The sequence below is a fragment of the Zea mays genome, chromosome 1 (assembly GCF_902167145.1).
Source record: "Zea mays cultivar B73 chromosome 1, Zm-B73-REFERENCE-NAM-5.0, whole genome shotgun sequence".
Classification (NCBI taxonomy): domain Eukaryota; kingdom Viridiplantae; phylum Streptophyta; class Magnoliopsida; order Poales; family Poaceae; genus Zea; species Zea mays.
Genome location: NC_050096.1, coordinates 298,948,772 through 298,970,669, shown reverse-complemented (window position 1 = coordinate 298,970,669; position 21,898 = coordinate 298,948,772). Strand labels below are relative to the sequence as shown.

Sequence of the window (21,898 nt, the reverse complement as noted above, 5' to 3'; positions counted from 1 at the left end):
AATGACTCGAATCTTTTTGCCGTTTATTTTTCGGCTTCACCGTTTACTTTTCGGTGTATCAGCGCTGACTTTTCGCTATAAGCCTCCCTTAGGAGCTTCTTCGCCTTTTACTTTCGGCGGAATCAGCGTTTATTTTTCGCTGTAAGCCTCCCTTAGGAGCTTCTTCGTCTTTTACTTTCGGCGGAATCAACGTTTATTTTTCGTTGTAAGCTCTGCATTTCCTTAGGAACGACTTTTGAGCTTCTCCATGTTTTCTTTTCTTTTTCCTTTGCACTCGATGGTGCGTTCTCAGCTTTTACATTTACATCTTTGGGGGATATCGCTCTTATAGAATTGAAATAAGGAAAAGAAAAATTACATGTTGTGGCCCCATTAAAAACCTTTCTCCCCTTTTGGAAAGGAAAAGGGTGCCATAAGAAAGAATAGAAAAAATTACATCAAGCTAAACATAATATCGTCGAAGCTCGTCCGCGTTCCATGATCTAGGAATGTCGTTGTCGTCCATATCCTTCAATCTGTAGGAACCGAGTCTTGACGAAGATACTACCAAAAAAGGTCCTTCCCACTTCAGCTGTAATTTGCCTACTGTCTCTGGGTTGGCTACTCTTCGAAGCACCAAATGTCCTGGTTCAATGTTCTTTAGCTTAACCTTTCTATCACGCCATTTTATTGTTTCAGCTTGGTATTTGTTGATGTTTTCCACAGCTTGAAGCCTGATCCCCTCTATAGCATCTTTTTCCACAAAGTAGTCAGCTTCAGCTTCGTCTTCTGCCGAAGCTACTATTCTTATTGATCCTGCTTTGGCTTCTTCCGGAGTTATTGCTTCGTCACCAAACAATAGTTTGAATGATGTGAAGCCTGTTGATCTTGATATTGTTGTGTTGTGGCTCCACACCACTTTGATTAATTCGTCTGGCCACTTTCCCCTGGGCTGATTGAAGATTAACTTCATTATTCCTGTCATTATGATGCCATTAGCTCTTTCAACAAGTCCATTTGACTCCGGATGTCGAACTCATGCGAAATGGATCTTCGTGCCAATTTGATCACAAAATTCTCTGAAGGCTTCGGAATCAAACTGCGTCCCATTATCCACAGTAATAGCCTTCGGCACTCCGAAGAGACAAACAATATTTTGCCAGAAAAACTTTTGAATAGTGACCGAAGTTATTGTGGCTAAAGGCTTTGCCTCAATCCATTTAGAAAAATATTCCACTGCCACTACAACATATCTTAAGTTCCCTTGTGCTGGTGGTAACGGACCTAACAAATCAAGGCCCCACCTTTGCAATGGCCAAGTGGGTTGTATTAACTGAGTTAGAGACGAAGGTTGTTTTTTATCTCTTGCACATTTCTGACAACCTTCGCACTTTTGGACTAATTCCGCTGCATCCGAAGCTGCCTTTGGCCAATAAAATCCTTGACGAAAAACTTTTCCAAGCAAAGGCCTAGATCCAATGTGAGATCCACACAGGCCTGCGTGTATTTCCTTTATCAATTCTATACCTTCGGCTCTGGATAAACACTTGAGTAACGGAGAACAGACCTCACGCTTGTATAGTTCCCCTTCTATTATAACATATGGTCGAGCTCTTGCCTCTATCCTCCTGTTATAAGCTTCGTCATCTGAAAGAAAGTTACCCTGAAGGAAAGAGATGATCTCAGTTCTCCAGTCTTCACTATAGACAGGGGATATGTTGAGGACTGCTCTTTCAAGAAGCTCAACCGAAGGTGCTTTTATTGTTTCGAAAAATACTTCCGAAGGTAAGGGCAGCCCCTGTGCTGCTGACTTGGCTAATAAATCAGCATATTCATTTTCTCCACGAGGAATATTTTTAACAGAAAACCCTTCAAAGGAAGCCTCAATCCTTCAGACCGTGTCTAAATATTTTTCAAGCTTCGGATCTCTTGCTTTATAACTTTTGTCAATATGACCAGAAATAACCTGGGAATCAGTTTTAAGAACCGCCCTTCTGATTCCCATTGCCTTTAACTTCCGAAGACCCAAGAGCAAAGCTTCGTACTCAGCAATGTTATTTGTGCAACTGAAATCAAGTCTTGTTGCATAACAAGTTTTAACTTTGGAAGGTGCGACCAACACAGCAGCTGCTCCTGCTCCGAAGGTTCCCCAAGATCCATCGCAAAATACTGTCCAAACTTCGGCATCTTTACTCGTTTCTCCTTCCTGAGCCCCTGGTGTCCAGTCAGCAATGAAGTCTGCCAACGCTTGGGACTGAATCGAAGATCTATGCACATAATCAATACAAAATTCATTGAGTTCCGCAGCCCATTTTCCAACCCTTCCAGTAGCTTCTCTATTTCTCATAATATCCTTCAACGGTTGTGAAGAAGGAACAACTATATTGTATGCTTGAAAATAGTGTCGAAGCTTCCAGGAGGCCATCAAAACAACATACAGCACCTTCTCCAATTCTGTATAATTTTTCTTTGATAAACTAAGAACTTCGGATACAAAGTATATTGGGGCTTGCTTTTTGACTTGGCCTTCAAGCTTCTCTTGGACAAGTGCTGCACTTACCGCTGAGTGCGAAGCTGCCACATATAACAACAGAGGAGCCACTGGCGTTGGTGGAGTTAGTGTTGTTAAGTCTATCAAATATTGCTTCAGCTCTTCGAAGGCTCTCTGCTGGACTGGTCCCCATTGAAAAACTTCGGCCGACTTCAGCACTTCGAAAAATGGTAAATTTCTCTCTGCTGATCTAGATATGAATCTGTTGAGAGATGCCAGTCTTCCTGTCAATCTTTGAGCCCCCTTCTTTGTACTTGGTGGTTCCATTCGAATGATAGCTTCGATTTTATTTGGATTAGCCTTAATTCCTTTTGTTGAAACTAGGCAACCAAGAAATTTCCCTTTCTTCACTCCGAAGACACATTTCTTTGGATTCAACTTTAAACCAGCCTGTCTAAAATTAGCGAAGGTCTCCTGCAGATCAGCAATGTGATTTTCTTGCTTCGTACTTTTTACAATGATATCATCAACATAAGTTAGCACATTTTTGCCTATCTGAGAATGAAGAACCTTCGCTGTCATTCTGCTGAAGCTTCCTCCAGCATTCTTGAGTCCCTCAGGCATCCGAAGGTAACAATATGTTCCACTGGGGTTATGAAGCTGGTTTTTGGCTCATCCTCCTTCTTCATCCAAATTTGATGATAGCCTGAATAACAATCCAGCAGACTCATAAGCTCTGATGAAGCTGCTGCATCAACTAGGGAATCTATCCTTGGCAATGGAAACTCGTCCTTCAGACAGGCCTTGTTGAGATCAGTAAAATCAATACACATCCTCCATTTGCCATTGGCCTTTTTTACCATAACTGTGTTAGCCAGCCATTCTGGGTATTTTATCTCTCTGATAACTCCGACACTGAGGAGTCTTTTCACTTCATTCCGAGCACCTTCGGCCTTATCATCAGACATCTTCCGAAGCCTCTGTTTTCTGGGTTTGAAGGATGGATCAACATTGAGCGAGTGTTCAATAACATCCCTGTTGACTCCGCAAAGATCATTAGCTGACCATGCAAAAACATCTTTGTTGTTGAACAGAAACCTTATCAAGGTTTTCTCCTGTTCTTCGGACAATTGAGATCCCAATAGCACCTTTTGCTCTGCTATGTCATCGCATAAGAGCATGGGCTTCGGCTGATCGGCCGAAGCAGCTTTCTCCCTTCTGAACTTGTATTGCTCACAAGCTTCAGCTCCATCTATGTTATGGATTGCTTTTGAGTCTGTCCAGTTTCCTTCGGCCCTTCTGGCAGCTTCCTGACTTCCATGAATAGCAATGGGTCCTTGGTCCGAAGGTATCTTCATGCAAAGATATGCTGGATGAAGAATTGCTTTGAAGGCATTGAGAGTACCACGACCAATGATTGCATTGTAAGGGTATTCCATGTCAACAATATCGAACACAACTTGTTCAGTCCTTGTGTTGTTGATAAATCCGAAGGTTACTGACATTGTGATTTTTCCGAGTGCTACAATCTGCCTTCCTCCGAAGCCACAAAGGGGATGTGTGGCATCATGGATCTTGTCTTCGGGCTCTTGCATCTGTCTGAAGGCCTTAGCAAATATGATATCAGCTGCACTGCCTGTATCAACCAAAACATTATGGACCAGAAATCCTTTGATCACACAAGAGATAACCATAGCATCATTGTGTGGGTAATCCTTGAGCTGAAGATCCTCTTGAGAAAAGGTGATTGGGATGTGAGACCATCTTGATTTGATGAAGGGTCCTTGTACCCCTACGTGTTGTACTCTTCTCTGTGCCTCCTTCTTCTGTTTCTTGTTGGCCGGCTCTGAGCATGAACCGCCTGTTATCGGAAGAATCATCTTCGGAGTCGAAGCAGTTCCAGCTTGATTCTTGATCGAAGCCATCAGCTCAAAAAAGTGGAAGTGAGTTCACCGGAGGTGGGCGCCAATGTTGGGGACTTGTTCTCAAATGCTTTGAATCAAGAACAAGGCAACATAAAATGTTAAATATTAATGCTCTTCGTCCGCTGAAGCATTATTTCCCCAAGGGTTGAATGAACTTCGGACGAAGACCATGAACAAAATATCACGAAGGTCATACCTTCGTGATCAAACTTATAAAACAATATGAAATGAAATATAAAACATGGAGTATTAGAGAGAGATATGTCATAGATAGATAATATTATTCACATATTTTATTATATGAATTTAAATACCAAAACATAATGTTTAGGCATATTTATACCTTAGCCTTGGCAGGAAACAATAATTCCAGAGCAATGCGTTTACGATTACATGATAGCGTGAACAGTAAAGGAATATTGTTCACTATTTATAGGCACAGGACACAGCCTGTAAGGAATTACAATCATACCCCTTATAAAAGTTTACAACAATGACTCAGACCCTTATGGACTAAAAGGTCATTCTATCTTTAAGTCGGTTCGATCCTTCATCTTCGGATACGCTATAACGCCGAAGCTTCATGAGTGGTAGCTTCGGCATCACGTATAAGCAGCTTCTTCCTGCAGGACCTTCGGCGACGAAGCATGGTCCCAACAGATGGGTACCTGCGGCTGCTCGAGGTGAGGAGGAAAGGGAAAAAACCTAGCTCTATACCTTGTGTGAAATCCTACCCTAACTAGGGTTAGGAGTTATATTTATATATGACACATTACACAGGGATATAATCGTAATTATAAGAGGCTAACCCCAAAACCCTAAATGGATACTCTAACAGAAGGTATAACGACCTTAATCTCCTTTTCAACGACATCAACTAAAAGAAACATAACAAGCAGTTTGAATTTGAAGACAATCTAGCTATATATTTGTTAGATAGGGGACCACTGTATTCTATTTGATCTTCTGGGGTTCCATGAGAAGTCAACTTATGTTACCACGACTGGCGAGGCTACGGGCAGCACTGCTGATACAGGCTCCCTCATATTGTCCAGTTCTGTTGTTTTTTTCCTCGGCTGTTTCAGCACATATTTTTGAGCTAAAGGAGGCATTCTGAATTTCTGGTATCTCATTTGCCTCCTTACTCCTCACTGATTTCATTGAGCTACAGCCATTTTGGCATGGGATGGGGCATCCGTTTTTCTTTTCTACGCATCTTGCATGACTCTAATTTCGCGTTGGAAACAGAATTAATTGGACATATACCTACTTTCTTGGATAATCAATTCCACGTTATGCTTGTTCTTTGGAGCCACGAGGATCTTGACTATGTACCTGCCCTTAAGTGCCTTAAGCTCTGAACTGTTCTAAGTAGTACTCCCTCCGTGCTTTTTTATTTGTCTTCATTTGTCGCCGTTTAGTTTAAAAATGAACTAGCGGTAAGATGACACGATAGCTTGGTGTATTTGGCTTGGGGCACGTTTCTGTTTGAAGACATTGCCAAAGTCGACATTGACTCTGATCTATGTTTTTCAGGGCTTCAAAGGTGGCGAGGCGATACATGTCTATGAAGTTCAATTGGCTGCTGGGGTTACCTGCCTTGCTCAAGAATGGAGAAAAATAATGCATCAGGTCCTCCATACGCTGACATTTTTAAGCAGATGTTGAACAGTGCCACCTCTGCTGAGCACGCATGGCCCATCTGACGCAACTGGTGGCCTAAGATGTAAAAATTGTGCATTTTTGCTGTGTTATATCATCTCTAATAATTGCGAACTAAAAAAAACAAATTCTGAAATCAGAGGATCGAGTGGTCTGAGCAATACTAACAATACACCCTAGTACCATACAATCCACTTCGCTAACTAAAGCCCGTCACCATGACCACCATCAACACAATCATTTTTGCACTGGAATGATGAAATCCACAGATTCTGACTAACCCTCAAACGATGAAGTTGATTAAGTGCACAGAAACACTTAACTTGCAAGGCATCTGAACATCTTGAAGTTGCAAAGGCATCTGAACATCATCCAGTCACTCGTCCAGAAATGTATGTTTTAAGAACATGGTTTTGCTATGGAAAGCATACCTGTCAACTTCAATAAGGCACACATAAACATTCAATTGGACAACAATATAATGAACTATCTAAGGAATATCAGTCCAAACCCAAACTAATAGGCACAAATGAACTTCACAAAGTGAAACCCAAGTATGAGTCTCTGAAAATTCATTTTAATTTGGCATAGAGCACACCAACATCATTCTACTTGAACTTTTAGTATATGGTAACACTAACACATACTAGCTCCCCAAAAAAGATACTAACTAACCAGACACTCAGCCCAAATTTAACAGCCTAACCATGCTACTCCCAGTCTCATTACAGAATACAGATCACCAATGCAAACCTAGCGACAGGTGATACTAACTCATTCATCTTGTTTTCAGTGGAGCTAACCATGCTACTCCCAGTCTCACTACAGAATACAGACCAGTTCAAACATAGCAACAGGCACATACTAACCCATTCATCTTGTTTCTAGTAGAAAAGATTAACATTATATGGGCGATTACAAAAGCACGAAAGGAACAAGCATTGTAGCACATTAAGCACATATATATTCAATTGACCGAATAACAACACAGAGTAATTAGCAACACTGGATGAAACACAGCACAGTGCTACCAGTTTGTTCCCTCTGATTACTCTTCATCATACAAAGAGGCTTCAGAGGCAATACTCTGGCCGCTCAGTCGGTGGAGCCAGGGCCGGGCGTCTTGGACCCTATTCCGTACTTCTCCTGGAGCCTAGTGATCTCGTCCTCCTTCTTCTTGACATCCGACTTCTTGGACATCTTGGCGGGCTGGTAGTAGAGCACGATGAGATAGCGGTTGGCGACGTTGAAGCCGGAGAGGTGGTCGACGGCGTTCTTGGCGTCGTATATGTCCTCGTAGACGACGTAGGCGGTGCCGCGCGTGTCCTTGGCGTTGCCCAGCCGGATCTGCCGAATCGCGCCGTACTTGCCGAAGATGTCGTACATCTCCTCGCTCGAGATGTTGAACGGCAGATTCCGCACGTACAGCACCCGGTTCACCTCGGGTGGGAGGCGCGCGTTCCCCTTCCGCAGGCCCGCCGCTGCCATCGCCGCCGTGCCGAGTTCGCCTAGGGTTTGGAGATTTTGGGGTATGCTTTGCTAATGCTTGGCCTGGCCGCCTCTTCTGCGGTTCGTTCGAGGACCCAAAACCCTGTCTTTTTTTAAAACTTATCTAGTGCAGAATTTTAGTGCACATGATGCATATATTAAATCATCATCACTCATTTTAGATCTAACGTATATAGTTATTTTGTATATTTACTAAGTACACCCTCCGACGTCGTGGGCTGTAGTGGTGAAAGGTGTTATTTATAAATTACAATGATCAAACAGAGACGTTAGATTTGAGATGGATATTGATGATTTAATATGTGCACAAAGTTTTCATATGCACTACATATATCTTTTTTTACAATTCGGCCTTTTTGTATTTTTTTCATAAATATGCCCTTATGGTTTAAATTCGAAATATGTACTCTTAGCTCGACGCTATTATTATTGGCGTCGGGGTTACACGACTTGGCGTCAAGAATGGTGGCGTTCAGATCTCAACCACGAGAGTCGGACTGGTGTCGGTGCCATAGATCTTGGCATCGACCTCGATGTCATAAATCTTGGTGACAATCCTTTGCATTATGGGCCCGATCTGTTTCCCTTCCACACATGCAGTCATACCACGCTCGCTTCATTTCGATCGTGAACTCGTCGTCATCACAGCTCGCCAACGCCCGCCTAAGCATGCCGCCGACCAAGGTCGCCACCGTCGCAACTCTCGTCATGGGTAGTTTAGGAGGCATTGACGGTCCCTCATTTACTTCTGTGGATTTCATATACTTGTACGGACTTTCTGGACTTGTAATGATATGGACATTATGGATATGAACTTGTATTGATATGGACATTAAGGGTATGGACATTATGGATATGGACTTTATGGACTTGAATGGATATGGATTTTATGGACTTGTATGAACTTGTATTGACTTGTGTGATTATGGACTTGTATGGACATGGACTTTTTGTACTTGTATGTATATTTTTGTTGATATATCATATTCATGTGAAATATTTATGTTGACAGCATAAAAAATAGGGAAAACTCTACCGAAATTTGGTGCAAATCGTGTCTTTTACAGTGTCTTTGTGATTAGGGGTGAAAACGGGTCGGGTATACCTGCCGGGTACCGGATAGTTCAAATACCCGTTTTTCGGATACGGATTCAGGTATTTTTATATTCGGGGCGGATACGGATAGTACCCGGATAGTGCAGCTTCGGATACGGAGCGAGTACTACCCAATAAATACCCGGATATTCGGGTCAGATACGGGTACCCAGAATTCGAGTACTACCCGGTAAATACCCGGAATTCAGTAATAATATAGTTATAAAATCATACCTTTTACATATGAAATCAGATGAAGATAAAGTTTATATGAAAATTGTAGAGCTAGATTTGATCTATAGCTTTGTAATACATCACATTTTTGTTTAAATATCTTTAGGCCAAAATCATTAAAATAATGTCTAAATTTATATTAAAATAATAGACTTTATCATTTTCATGTGGGGACTTAAGATTATCTCCATGTGGGAACTTAAGATTATCTTTTTATAAACTATTTATTAATATTGGTAACTTATTTGCAATTTTCGGTCGACGCTACAATATTTTTATGAATTTAATTGTATTTGATGATTTTCTACAACAAGAAATTAATAATACACAAAATAGCCTAAAAATCATGAATTTTTACGGAGACACAACATATATCCACATATAGTTATCAAAAACATTTGGACTATAAAATCCACAAGATGTTGGTGTTTCTTCCATTCCACTCCCACTTATTGCGTGAGTTACACATGAAATCATTTTATGTATCGAAGTTTCAACATAATCAATATTTCACTTATCATTTTCATGTGGGGACTTGAGGTTATATTTAAATAGAATGTTTATTTGTTTTTGTAAGCTTTTTGCAATTTTGGGTCAAAACTAGTGTATTTTGTAAATTTTAATTATATTTTGATGATTTTTATGTAGAAAAAATTAATAATGTACAAATAACCTCATAAATCCATGAAATTATACGAAGGTACAACATATGGCCACATATAGTCTTCTATTTTATTTCCACTTATTGCGTGAGTTACACGTGAAATCACTCTAAGTATCCAAGTTTCAACATAATCAATACTTCACTTTACCATTTTTTATGTGGGAACTTGAGATTATCTTCTATTAACTGTTTATTAGTATTGATAATTTACTTGCAATTTTGTGGCCGAACAAGAATATTTTATGATAACCAATTAATGCATTATCCGACAAGTATCCGATATTCGATCAAATAATATCCATATCTGTCACTTATCCGCCCGGATAAATATCCGTGAAAGGGAAATAGGCTTACACCTTTTCCTATATGATTTTGGTGGTTGAATTGCCCAACACAAACAATTGGACTAATTAGTTTGTTCTAGATTATAAGTTCTACAGGTGTCAAAGGTTCACAATAAACCAATACAAAGTTCAAAGAAAGAGTTCAAAAAGAAAGGAGCAAAGCAACCGAAGACTGCCCTGGTCTGGCGCACAGGACAGTCCGGTACACCACCAGACAGTGTCCGGTGCACCACCGGACAGTGTCCGGTGCACCAGGGAGCTCAACTCCAAACTTGCCACCTTCGAGAATTCGAGGAGGCCGCTCCGCTATAATTCACCGAACTGTCCGGTGTGCCAAGCGGAGCAACGGCTACAAGCGCCAACGGTCGTCTACAACGCTATAGTGAACAGTGCCGACTGCGCGCGCAGAGTCAGAGCAGGCGTCAGATGGCGCACCGGACAGTGAATAGGACCTGTGCGGTGCACCACCGGACTGTCCGGTGGCCCCGTTGTCAGAAGCTCCAACGGTCGGAACCCAACGGCCTGGTGACGTGGCTGGCGCACCGGACTGTCCGGTGCGCCATACGACAGAAGCCTTCACCAACGGTCATTTTGGTGGTTGGGGCTATAAATACCCCCCAACCACCACACTTCAATGTATCCAAGTTTTCAGCCATCAAACCTCATACAAGAGCTATAGACTTCATTCCAAGACACAAACAAAGAGATCAAATCCTCTCCCAAGTCCGGAATCACACCAAACAAATTAGTGACTAGAGAGAGACTTTTGTGTTCTTTTGAGCTCTTGCGCTTGGATCGCTTTTCTTCTTCCCCATTTCTTGTTCCCAAGATCATTGTAATCAAAGCAAGAGACACCAATTGTGTGGTGGTCCTTGTGGGGACTTAGTGTCCCGTTTGATTGAGAAGAGAAGCTCACTCGGTCTAGGTGACCGTTTGAGAGGGGGAAAGGGTTGAAAGAGACCCGGTCTTTGTGACCACCTCAACGGGGAGTAGGTTTGCAAGAACCGAACCTCGGTAAAACAAATCACTGTGTCATCTTTTCTTATTCGCTCGTGATTTATTTTCGCCCTCTCTTTTGGACTCGATTATATTTCTAACGCTAACCTCGGCTTGTAGTTGAAAGGGAAATGAGCCCTTGGGCCATTTCTAAGTATTTTGGTGATTGATTGCAAACACAAGTGCTTAAATGTGAATCTATGCCCATGGATGAACAAAGTGCAAATCTTGAGTAAAGGTATGTTTCTAAGCCTTAGTACATTGGTTTTGTGTACTAATATACTTGTCTAAGTGTTAGAAACAGAAAGAAGAAGAGTTGGCTGTGTACAGCCAAAAGGCTGTTTCGGTCTGGGGCACCGGTACAGCCAAAAGGCTGTTTCGGTCTGGGGCACCGGACTGTCCGGTGGTGCACCGGACAGTGTCCGGTGCGCCAGGCTGCCTCGGGCGAAGAGGCCGCTCTCGGGAAATTGCCGACGGCGTACGGCTAAAATTCACCGGACTGTCCGGTGTGCACCGGACTGTCCGGTGAGCCAACGGTCGGCCGAGCCAACAGTCGGCCGCGGAATCTGCGCGCGACACGTGGCCTGGCCAACGGTCGGAAGGGGGCACCGGACTGTCCGGTGTGCACCGGACATGTCCGGTGCGCCATTGGCTCCCAGATCTCCAACGGTCGGCTGCGCTGTTTTTGGAAATAAATCGGGCACCGGACAGTGTCCGGTGTGCACCGGACTGTCCGGTGCGCCCGACGACAGAAGGCAAGGATGGCCTTCCAGATTTGTTCTCAACGGCTCCTAGCTGCCTTGGGGCTATAAAAGGGACCCCTAGGCGCATGGAGGAGAATACCAAGCATTCTTACAACATTCCTAAGCACCAAGACATTGATCTCACGCATTCGTTTCATTGTGATAGCATATAGAGCTCTTGTGGAGTTGTGAACTCTTTGAGTTGCGTTGCGAGCTCTTGTCGCTGCTTGTGTGCGTGTTGTTGCTCTGATCTTTTGAAGTCTTGTGTGCGTTGCTCATTCCCTCCCTTACTCCGTATTTCTTTGTGAATCTCAAGTGTAAGGGCGAGAGACTCCAAGTTGTGGAGATTCCTCGCAAACGGGATATTGAAAGGCAAAGCAAAACACCGTGATATTCAAGTTGGTCTTTGGACCGCTTGAGAGGGGTTGATTGCAACCCTCGTCCGTTGGGACGCCACAACGTGGAGTAGGCAAGCGTTGGTCTTGGCCGAACCACGGGATAAACCACTGTGTCATCTCTGTGTTTGATCTCTTGTGGTATTGTGTTTTGTTGAGACTTCTCTCTAGCCACTTGGCAATAATTGTGCTAACACTTAACAAGTTTTTGTGGCTATAAGTTTAAGTTTTACAGGATCACCTATTCACCCCCCCCCCCTCTAGGTGCTCTCAATTGGTATTAGAGTCGTTCTCTTCAAGAAGGGACTAATCGCCCGAAGAGATGGATCCTAAGGGGAAGGGAATCGTGATCAACGACAAGGAGAAGGAGTCCTTCGTCAACGAGCCAAAGGATGACAAGCCTAACGACTCTGGCTCGGGTCATAGACGGAAGGAAGGGAAGAAGAAGAAGACAAGGCGCATCAAGGAGATCGTCTACTACGACGACAGCGACGAATCTTCCTCTTCCCAAAAGGACAACGACGACAACGACTATGACAAACAAAAGACGGTTAACTCAAACTTTTCTTTTGATTATTCGTGCATTCCGCATAGCTCAAATGCTCATTTGCTCCCCATTCCACTTGGCAAGCCTCCTCACTTTGATGGAGAGGACTACGGATTTTGGAGTCACAAAATGCGTACTCACCTATTTTCTCTCCATCCAAGCATTTGGGAGATTGTGGAAAGTGGAATGAAATTTGATAGCTCGGATAGCCCTTCGTTTATTAATGAACAGATCCATAAAAATGCACAAGCTACTACTGTGTTGCTAGCCTCTTTGTGCAGGGACGAGTATCACAAGGTGAGCGGCTTGGACAATGCCAAGCAGATTTGGGACACCCTCAAGATCTCTCATGAAGGGAATGATGTCACCTTACTCACCAAGATGGAGTTGGTGGAAGGCGAGCTCGGATGATTCGCGATGATAAGGGGAGAGGAGCCGACACAAACATACAACCGGCTCAAGATCCTCATCAACAAAATAAGGAGCTACGGAAGCACGCGATGGACGGATCACAACGTTGTCCGCCTAATGCTAAGGTCATTTACAGTTCTTGATCCTCACTTGGTGAACAATATTCGTGAAAATCCTAGGTACATCAAGATGTCGCCCGAAGAAATTCTTGGAAAATTTGTAAGCGGGCGAATGATGATCAAGGAGGCGAGGTACGTGGACGACGCGTTGAATGGCCCAATCCATGAGCCTCAACCCATTGCTCTCAAGGCAACAAGGAGCAAGGAGACGCTACCCAGCAAGGTTGCGCAAATTGAGGCGGCCGGTCTTAATGATGAAGAGATGGCCCTCATCATCAAAAGATTCAAGACGGCACTAAAGGGTCGCAAGGGACAGCCAAGCAAGACTAAGACCAAGGGAAAGCGATCATGCTTCAAATGCGGTAAGCTTGGTCATTTTATTGCTAACTGTCCCGACAATGATAGTGACCAGGAACACGGGAGCAAGAGGGAAAAGAAGAAGCATTACAAGAAGGCCAAGGGCGAGGCACATATTGGAAAGGAGTGGAATTCGGATTGCTCCTCCTCCGACTCTGACAATGAAGGACTCGCCGCCACTGCCTTCAACAAGTCATCCCTCTTCCCCAACGAGCGTCACACATGCCTTATGGCAAGGGAGAAGAAGGTATGTAATCAAAACAATATCACTTATGATTCTTCCAGTGATGATGAGTCTAGTGATGATGAAATAGATTACTCTAGTTTGTTCAAGGGATTGGATAGAACTAAAGTAGATAAAATTAATGAATTGATTGATGCCTTGAATGAAAAAGATAGACTCTTAGAAAAACAAGAGGACCTTTTGTATGAAGAGCATGACAAATTTGTAGAGGCACAAAAATCTTATGCTTTAGAAGTTAAAAGAAATGAAGTGCTTTCTAGTGAACTATCTTCTTGTCATGAAACCATTGCTACTTTAAAGAGTGTTAATGATGACTTAAATGCTAAACTAGAAGTAGCTAGTAAATCTAATTCTTGTGTAGAACATGTTGAGATTTGCACTAGGTGTAAAGATTTCAATGTTAATGCTTGTAGTGATCATTTAGTTTCAATTTCTAAATTAACTGAGGAATTGGCTAGTCTTAATGCCCAACTTAAGACTAGCAAGAATGAATTTGATAAACTAAAATTTGCAAGGGATGCCTACACGATCGGTAGACACCCCTCAATTAAGGATGGACTTGACTTCAAGAGGGAAGCCAAGAACTTAACAAGCCATAAGGCTCCCATTCCCGCTAAGGAAAAAGGGAAGGCCCCTATGGCTACTAATGCTAAAAAGAACCATGCCTTTTTGTATCATGATAGGAGACAAACTAGAAATGCTTATAGGAGTTATAATGCGTATGATGATTTTTCTCATGCTATGTTTGCTTCTAGTTCTTCATATGTGCATGATAGAAATGTTGGTAGAAGGGATGTTGTTCATAATATGCCTAGGAGAAATGTTGTTAATATTCCTAGGAAAGTTAATGAGCCCTCTACAATATATCATGCTTTGAATGCTTCCTTTGCAATTTGTAGAAAGGATAGAAAGGTAATTGCTAGGAAGTTAGGGGCAAGATGCAAGGGAGACAAAACTTGCATTTGGGTCCCTAAGAATATTTGTGCTAACCTTGTAGGACCCAACATGAGTTGGGTACCTAAAACCCAAGCCTAAATTTGCCTTGCAGGTTTATGCATCCGGGGGTTCAAGCTGGATTATTGACAGCGGATGCACAAACCATATGACGGGGGAGAAGAAGATGTTCACCTCCTACGTCAAGAATAAGAACTCCCAAGATTCAATCATATTCGGTGATGGGAATCAAGGCAAGGTAAAAGGGTTAGGTAAAATTGCAATCTCAAATGAGCACTCAATTTCTAATGTGTTTTTAGTTGAGTCTCTGGGATATAATTTACTATCTGTTAGTCAATTATGCAATATGGGATATAACTGTCTATTTACAAATGTAGATGTGTCTGTCTTTAGAAGAAGTGATGGTTCACTAGCTTTTAAGGGTGTATTAGACGGCAAACTTTATTTAGTTGATTTTGCAAAAGAAGAGGCCGGTCTAGATGCATGCTTAATAGCTAAGACTAGCATGGGTTGGCTGTGGCATTGCCGCTTAGCACATGTGGGGATGAAGAACCTTCACAAGCTTCTAAAGGGAGAACACGTGATAGGTTTGACTAACGTGCAATTCGAAAAAGATAGACCTTGTGCAGCTTGTCAAGCAGGTAAACAAGTGGGAGGAGCACATCACAACAAGAATGTGATGACCACCTCAAGACCTCTGGAGCTGCTACATATGGACCTCTTCGGACCCGTCGCCTATCTAAGCATAGGAGGGAGTAAGTATGGTCTAGTTATTGTTGATGACTTTTCCCGCTTCACTTGGGTGTTCTTTTTGCAGGATAAGTCTGAAACACAAGGGACCCTCAAGCGCTTCCTCAGGAGAGCTCAAAATGAGTTTGAGCTCAAGGTGAAGAAGATAAGGAGCGACAACGGGTCCGAGTTCAAGAACCTTCAAGTGGAGGAGTTTCTTGAAGAGGAAGGGATCAAGCACGAGTTCTCCGCTCCCTACACACCACAGCAAAATGGTGTGGTAGAGAGGAAGAACAGGACGCTTATCGATATGGCGAGGACGATGCTAGGAGAGTTCGAGACCCCCGAGTGCTTTTGGACGGAAGCCGTGAACACGGCTTGCCACGCCATCAACAGGGTCTACCTTCATCGCCTTCTCAAGAAGACGTCGTATGAGCTACTAACCGGTAACAAACCCAACGTATCTTACTTTCGTGTATTTGGGAGCAAGTGCTACATTCTAGTGAAGAAGGGTAGAAATTCTAAGTTTGCTCCCAAAGCTGTAGAAGGGTTTTTGTTAGGTTATGACTCAAATACAAAGGCGTATAGAGTCTTCAACAAATCATCGGGTTTGGTTGAAGTCTCTAGCAACGTTGTATTTGATGAGACTAATGGCTCTCCAAGAGAGCAAGTTGTTGATCTTGATGATGTAGATGAAGAAGATGTTCCAACGGCCGCTATGCGCACCATGGCGATTGGTGATGTGCGACCACAAGAACACTTGGAGCAAGATCAACCTTCTTCCTCAACAACGGTGCATCCCCCAACTCAAGACGATGAACAGGTTCATCAACAGGAGGCGTGTGATCAAGGGGGAGCACAAGATGATCATGTGATGGAGGATGAAGCGGAACCGGCACCTCCAACCCAAGTTCGAGCGATGATTCAAAGGGATCATCCTGTCGACCAAATTCTGGGTGACATTAGCAAGGGAGTAACTACTCGGTCTCGATTAGTTAATTTTTGTGAACATTACTCCTTTGTCTCTTCTATTGAGCCTTTCAGGATAGAAGAGGCCTTGCTAGATCCGGACTGGGTGTTGGCCATGCAAGAGGAGCTCAACAACTTCAAGAGGAATGAAGTTTGGACGCTGGTGCCTCGTCCCAAGCAAAATATTGTGGGAACCAAGTGGGTGTTCCACAACAAACAGGACGAGCACGGGGTGGTGACAAGGAACAAGGCTCGACTTGTGGCAAAAGGTTATGCCCAAGTCGCAGGTTTGGACTTTGAGGAGACTTTTGCTCCTGTGGCTAGGCTAGAGTCCATTCGAATCTTGCTAGCATATGCCGCTCACCATTCTTTCAGGTTGTACCAAATGGATGTGAAGAGCGCTTTCCTCAACGGGCCAATCAAGGAGGAGGTGTACGTGGAGCAACCCCCTGGCTTCGAGGATGAACGGTACCCTGACCACGTGTGTAAGCTCTCTAAGGCGCTCTATGGACTTAAGCAAGCCCCAAGAGCATGGTATGAATGCCTTAGAGATTTCTTAATTGCAAATGCTTTCAAGGTTGGGAAAGCCGATCCAACTCTTTTCACTAAAACATGTGATGGTGATTTGTTTGTGTGCCAAATTTATGTCGATGACATAATATTTGGTTCTACTAATAAAAAGTCTTGTGAAGAGTTTAGCAGGGTGATGACGCAGAAATTCGAGATGTCAATGATGGGCGAGTTGAACTACTTCCTTGGGTTCCAAGTGAAGCAACTCAAGGACGGCACCTTCATCTCTCAAACGAAGTACACGCAAGATCTGCTGAAGCGGTTTGGGATGAAGGACGCCAAGCCCGCAAAGACTCCGATGGGAACCGACGGACACACCGACCTCAACAAAGGAGGTAAGTCCGTGGATCAAAAAGCATATCGGTCAATGATAGGTTCATTACTTTATCTATGTGCTAGTAGACCGGATATTATGCTTAGCGTATGCATGTGTGCTAGATTTCAATCCGATCCTAAGGAGTGTCACCTAGTGGCGGTGAAGCGAATCCTTAGATATTTAGTTGCTACGCCTTGCTTCGGGCTCTGGTATCCAAAGGGGTCTACCTTTGACTTGATTGGGTATTCAGACTCCGACTATGCTGGATGCAAGGTCGATAGGAAGAGTACATCAGGGACGTGCCAATTCTTAGGAAGGTCCCTGGTGTCGTGGAATTCTAAGAAACAAACCTCCGTTGCCCTATCCACCGCTGAGGCTGAGTATGTTGCCGCAGGACAGTGTTGCGCGCAACTACTTTGGATGAGGCAAACCCTCAGGGACTTTGGCTACAATCTGAGCAAAGTCCCACTCCTATGTGACAATGAGAGTGCTATCCGCATGGCGGAAAATCCTGTTGAGCACAGCCGCACAAAGCACATAGACATCCGGCATCACTTTTTGAGAGACCACCAGCAAAAGGGAGATATCGAAGTGTTTCATGTTAACACCGAGAACCAGCTAGCCGATATCTTTACCAAGCCTCTAGATGAGAAGACCTTTTGCAGGCTGCATAGTGAGCTAAATGTCTTAGATTCGCGGAACTTGGATTGAATTATAGCATACATGTGTTTATGCCTTTGATCATGTTCATTCTGCATTTTGTTGCTTTTTTTGGTGCTCAAGTTGTACAAACACTCCCTGGACCTCACAAGTCCGTTGCAAAGTGATGCACATGTTTAGGGGGAGATGTGTTACAACTTGACCCTTTGAGACTAACCATATGCTTGAGTTTGCTTGATTTAGTCTCGAAGGATAATTGAAAGGGAAAAGGTGGACTTGGACCATGAAAGACTTCCACTGCACTCCGATGAGAGGGTAACTTATTCCAAGTCCATCTCATGAACTCTTATTGCCATTTGATCTTAATTGAAGATTTTGGTGAGGCAATGGGGTTAAAGGGCCAAGATTAATCCCGTTTTTGGTGCTTGATGCCAAAGGGGGAGAAAATAAAGGCCAAAGCAATAAATGGATCAGCTACCACTTGAGAAATTTTGAAAATAGTAAAATAGAGCTTTTTGTTTTGTCAAAACTCTTGCATTGTCTCTTTTGTCAAAAGTTGGCCTCTTGTGGGGAGAAATGTTGATTATGGGAAAAAGGGGGAGTTTTTGAAATCTTTGATCAAATCTCTTTGAATGACTCTCTTTATGCTTCAACATGTGTGTTTGACTTAGAGATAGAGATTTGAGTTTGATTTGCAAAAACAAACCAAGTGGTGGCAAAGGATGATCCATATATGCCAAAATTGAATAAAACTCAAATTTATTTTATTTGAAGTGATTTTGCACTTGTTATAGTTGCTTTATGTTGTGTTGGCATAAATCACCAAAAAGGGGGAGATTGAAAGGGAAATGAGCCCTTGGGCCATTTCTAAGTATTTTGGTGATTGATTGCAAACACAAGTGCTTAAATGTGAATCTATGCCCATGGATGAACAAAGTGCAAATCTTGAGTAAAGGTATGTTTCTAAGCCTTAGTACATTGGTTTTGTGTACTAATATACTTGTCTAAGTGTTAGAAACAGAAAGAAGAAGAGTTGGCTGTGTACAGCCAAAAGGCTGTTTCGGTCTGGGGCACCGGACTGTCCGGTGGTGCACCGGACAGTGTCCGGTGCGCCAGGCTGCCTCGGGCGAAGAGGCCGCTCTCGGGAAATTGCCGACGGCGTACGGCTAAAATTCACCGGACTGTCCGGTGTGCACCGGACTGTCCGGTGAGCCAACGGTCGGCCGAGCCAACGGTCGGCCGCGGAATCTGCGCGCGACACGTGGCCTGGCCAACGGTCGGAAGGGGGCACCGGACTGTCCGGTGTGCACCGGACATGTCCGGTGCGCCATTGGCTCCCAGATCTCCAACGGTCGGCTGCGCTGTTTTTGGAAATAAATCGGGCACCGGACAGTGTCCGGTGTGCACCGGACTGTCCGGTGCGCCCGACGACAGAAGGCAAGGATGGCCTTCCAGATTTGTTCTCAACGGCTCCTAGCTGCCTTGGGGCTATAAAAGGGACCCCTAGGCGCATGGAGGAGAATACCAAGCATTCTTACAACATTCCTAAGCACCAAGACATTGATCTCACGCATTCGTTTCATTGTGATAGCATATAGAGCTCTTGTGGAGTTGTGAACTCTTTGAGTTGCGTTGCGAGCTCTTGTCGCTGCTTGTGTGCGTGTTGTTGCTCTGATCTTTTGAAGTCTTGTGTGCGTTGCTCATTCCCTCCCTTACTCCGTATTTCTTTGTGAATCTCAAGTGTAAGGGCGAGAGACTCCAAGTTGTGGAGATTCCTCGCAAACGGGATATTGAAAGGCAAAGCAAAACACCGTGGTATTCAAGTTGGTCTTTGGACCGCTTGAGAGGGGTTGATTGCAACCCTCGTCCGTTGGGACGCCACAACGTGGAGTAGGCAAGCGTTGGTCTTGGCCGAACCACGGGATAAACCACTGTGTCATCTCTGTGTTTGATCTCTTGTGGTATTGTGTTTTGTTGAGACTTCTCTCTAGCCACTTGGCAATAATTGTGCTAACACTTAACAAGTTTTTGTGGCTATAAGTTTAAGTTTTACAGGATCACCTATTCACCCCCCCTCTAGGTGCTCTCAGTAGTGCGTGCTAAAGATTGTAAATTTCAGATTTGCCTATTCACCCCCCTCTAGGTGACTTTCAATTGGTATCGGAGCCAGTTACTTCATTAGAGCCTAACCGCTCGAAGTAATGTCGGAAGATCACGCCAAGAAGGAGATGGTGACCGGCGAGAAGCCCGCCACAAGCCACGGGAAGGCTCCATCGGGAGAGTCCGGCAATAAGGTGAAGGGATCCCCTTCACACACCAAGTCGCATCGGAGCGGCGAGAAGAAAAAGAAAATGAAGAAGGTGGTCTACTACGAGACCGATTCTTCATCACCTTCTACATCCGGCTCCGACGCGCCATCCGTCACTTCTAAGCGCCATGAGCGCAAGAAGTTTAGTAAGATTCCCCTACGCTATCCTCGCATTCCTAAACATACTCTGTTACTCTCCGTTCCATTAGGCAAACCACCTGTCTTTGAGGGTGAAGATTATTCTATGTGGAGTGCTAGAATGAAAGGTCATCTAACCTCACTCCACAAAAGCATATGGGAAGTTGTTGAGTATGGAGCGCAGGTACCACATGTGGGGGATAAAGACTATGACTCGGATGAGGACGACCAAATACGGCACTTTAACTCCCAAGCAACAACTATATTCCTCGCCTCTTTAAGTCGAGAGGAGTATAACAAAGTGCATGGGTTAGAGTCCGCCAAAGATATTTGGGACGTGCTCAAGACCACGCACGAAGGAGATGAGGTGACAAGGATCACCAAGAGAGAGACGATCGAGGGGGAGCTCGGTTGATTCATGCTTCAACAAGGGGAGGAGCCACAAGCGATGTACAACCGGCTCAAGACCTTGGTGAACCAAGTGCGCAACCTCGGGAGCACCAAATGGGACGACCATGAAATGGTCAAGGTTATTCTAAGATCACTTGTATTTCTTAATCCTACTCAAGTTCAATTAATTCGCGGTGATCCTAGATATAAACTAATGTCTCCCGAGGAAGTAATAGGAAAATTTGTGAGCTTTGAATTGATGATCAAAGGCTCCAAGAAAATCATCGAGCAAGGTGTCTCCTCCACACCCGAGATGCAACCTGTCGCATTCAAGGCGACGAAGGAGAAGAAAGAAGAGTCTACATCAAGTAGACTCCCCATTGACGCCTCCAAGCTCGACAACGAGGAGATGACGCTCATCATCAAGAGCTTCCGCCAAATCCTCAAGCAAAGGAAGGGGAAAGACTACAAACCCCGTTCCAAGAAGGTTAGCTACAAGTGTGGTAAGCCCGGTCACTTTATAGCAAAATGTCCTATTTCTAGTGACAGTGACAGGGGCGACGACAAGAGAGGGAAGAAGAAGGAGAAGAAGATGTACTACAAGAAGAAGGGCGGCGATGCCCGTGTTTGCCGGGAGTGGGACTCCAACGAGAGCTCCACCGACTCCTCCTTCGACGAGGACGCCGCCAACATCGCCGTCAACAAGGGTCTCCTCTTCCCCAACGTCGGCCACAAGTGCCTCATGGCAAAGAACGGCAAGAAGAAGAAGGTAAAATCTAGATTCTCCACTAAGTATGCAACTTCTAGTGATGAGAAAAATTCTAGTGATGATGAGGAGAACTTGCTCACCCTTTTTGCCAACTTAAACATGCAACAAAAGGAAAAACTAAATGAATTGATTAGTGCCATTCATGAGAAGGATGAACTCTTGGATAGCCAAGAGGACTTTCTTATTAAAGAAAATAAGAAGCATGTTAAAGTTAAAAATGCTTATGCTCAAGAAGTAGAAAAATGTGAAAAATTAACTAGTGAGCTAAGTTCTTGCCATGATACTATTGCCAACCTTAGGAATGAGAATGCTAAATTAATTGCTGAGGTTGAAAGTTCAAATGTTTGTGATGATTCAATTGTTAATCTTAAAAATGATAA

The 21,898-nt window shown here is 43.8% G+C and overlaps 1 protein-coding gene across 1 annotated transcript; it reads right to left on the bottom strand.

Moving 5' to 3' along the window:
* Positions 1-6,938: 6,938 nt before the first annotated feature.
* On the bottom strand, positions 6,939-7,592 carry LOC100281981 (uncharacterized). Its single transcript, NM_001366181.1, has one exon. The coding sequence runs from the start codon at positions 7,543-7,545 to the stop codon at positions 7,153-7,155; it is 393 nt and encodes a 130-aa protein (NP_001353110.1). The 5' UTR covers positions 7,546-7,592; the 3' UTR covers positions 6,939-7,152.
* Between the last annotated feature and the right edge of the window lie 14,306 nt (positions 7,593-21,898).

What these genes read in the sequence shown, in the direction of transcription:
- LOC100281981 (NM_001366181.1), bottom strand. Translation starts at nt 7,545, where the DNA reads ATGGCAGCGGCGGGCCTGCGGAAGGGGAACGCGCGCCTCCCACCCGAG.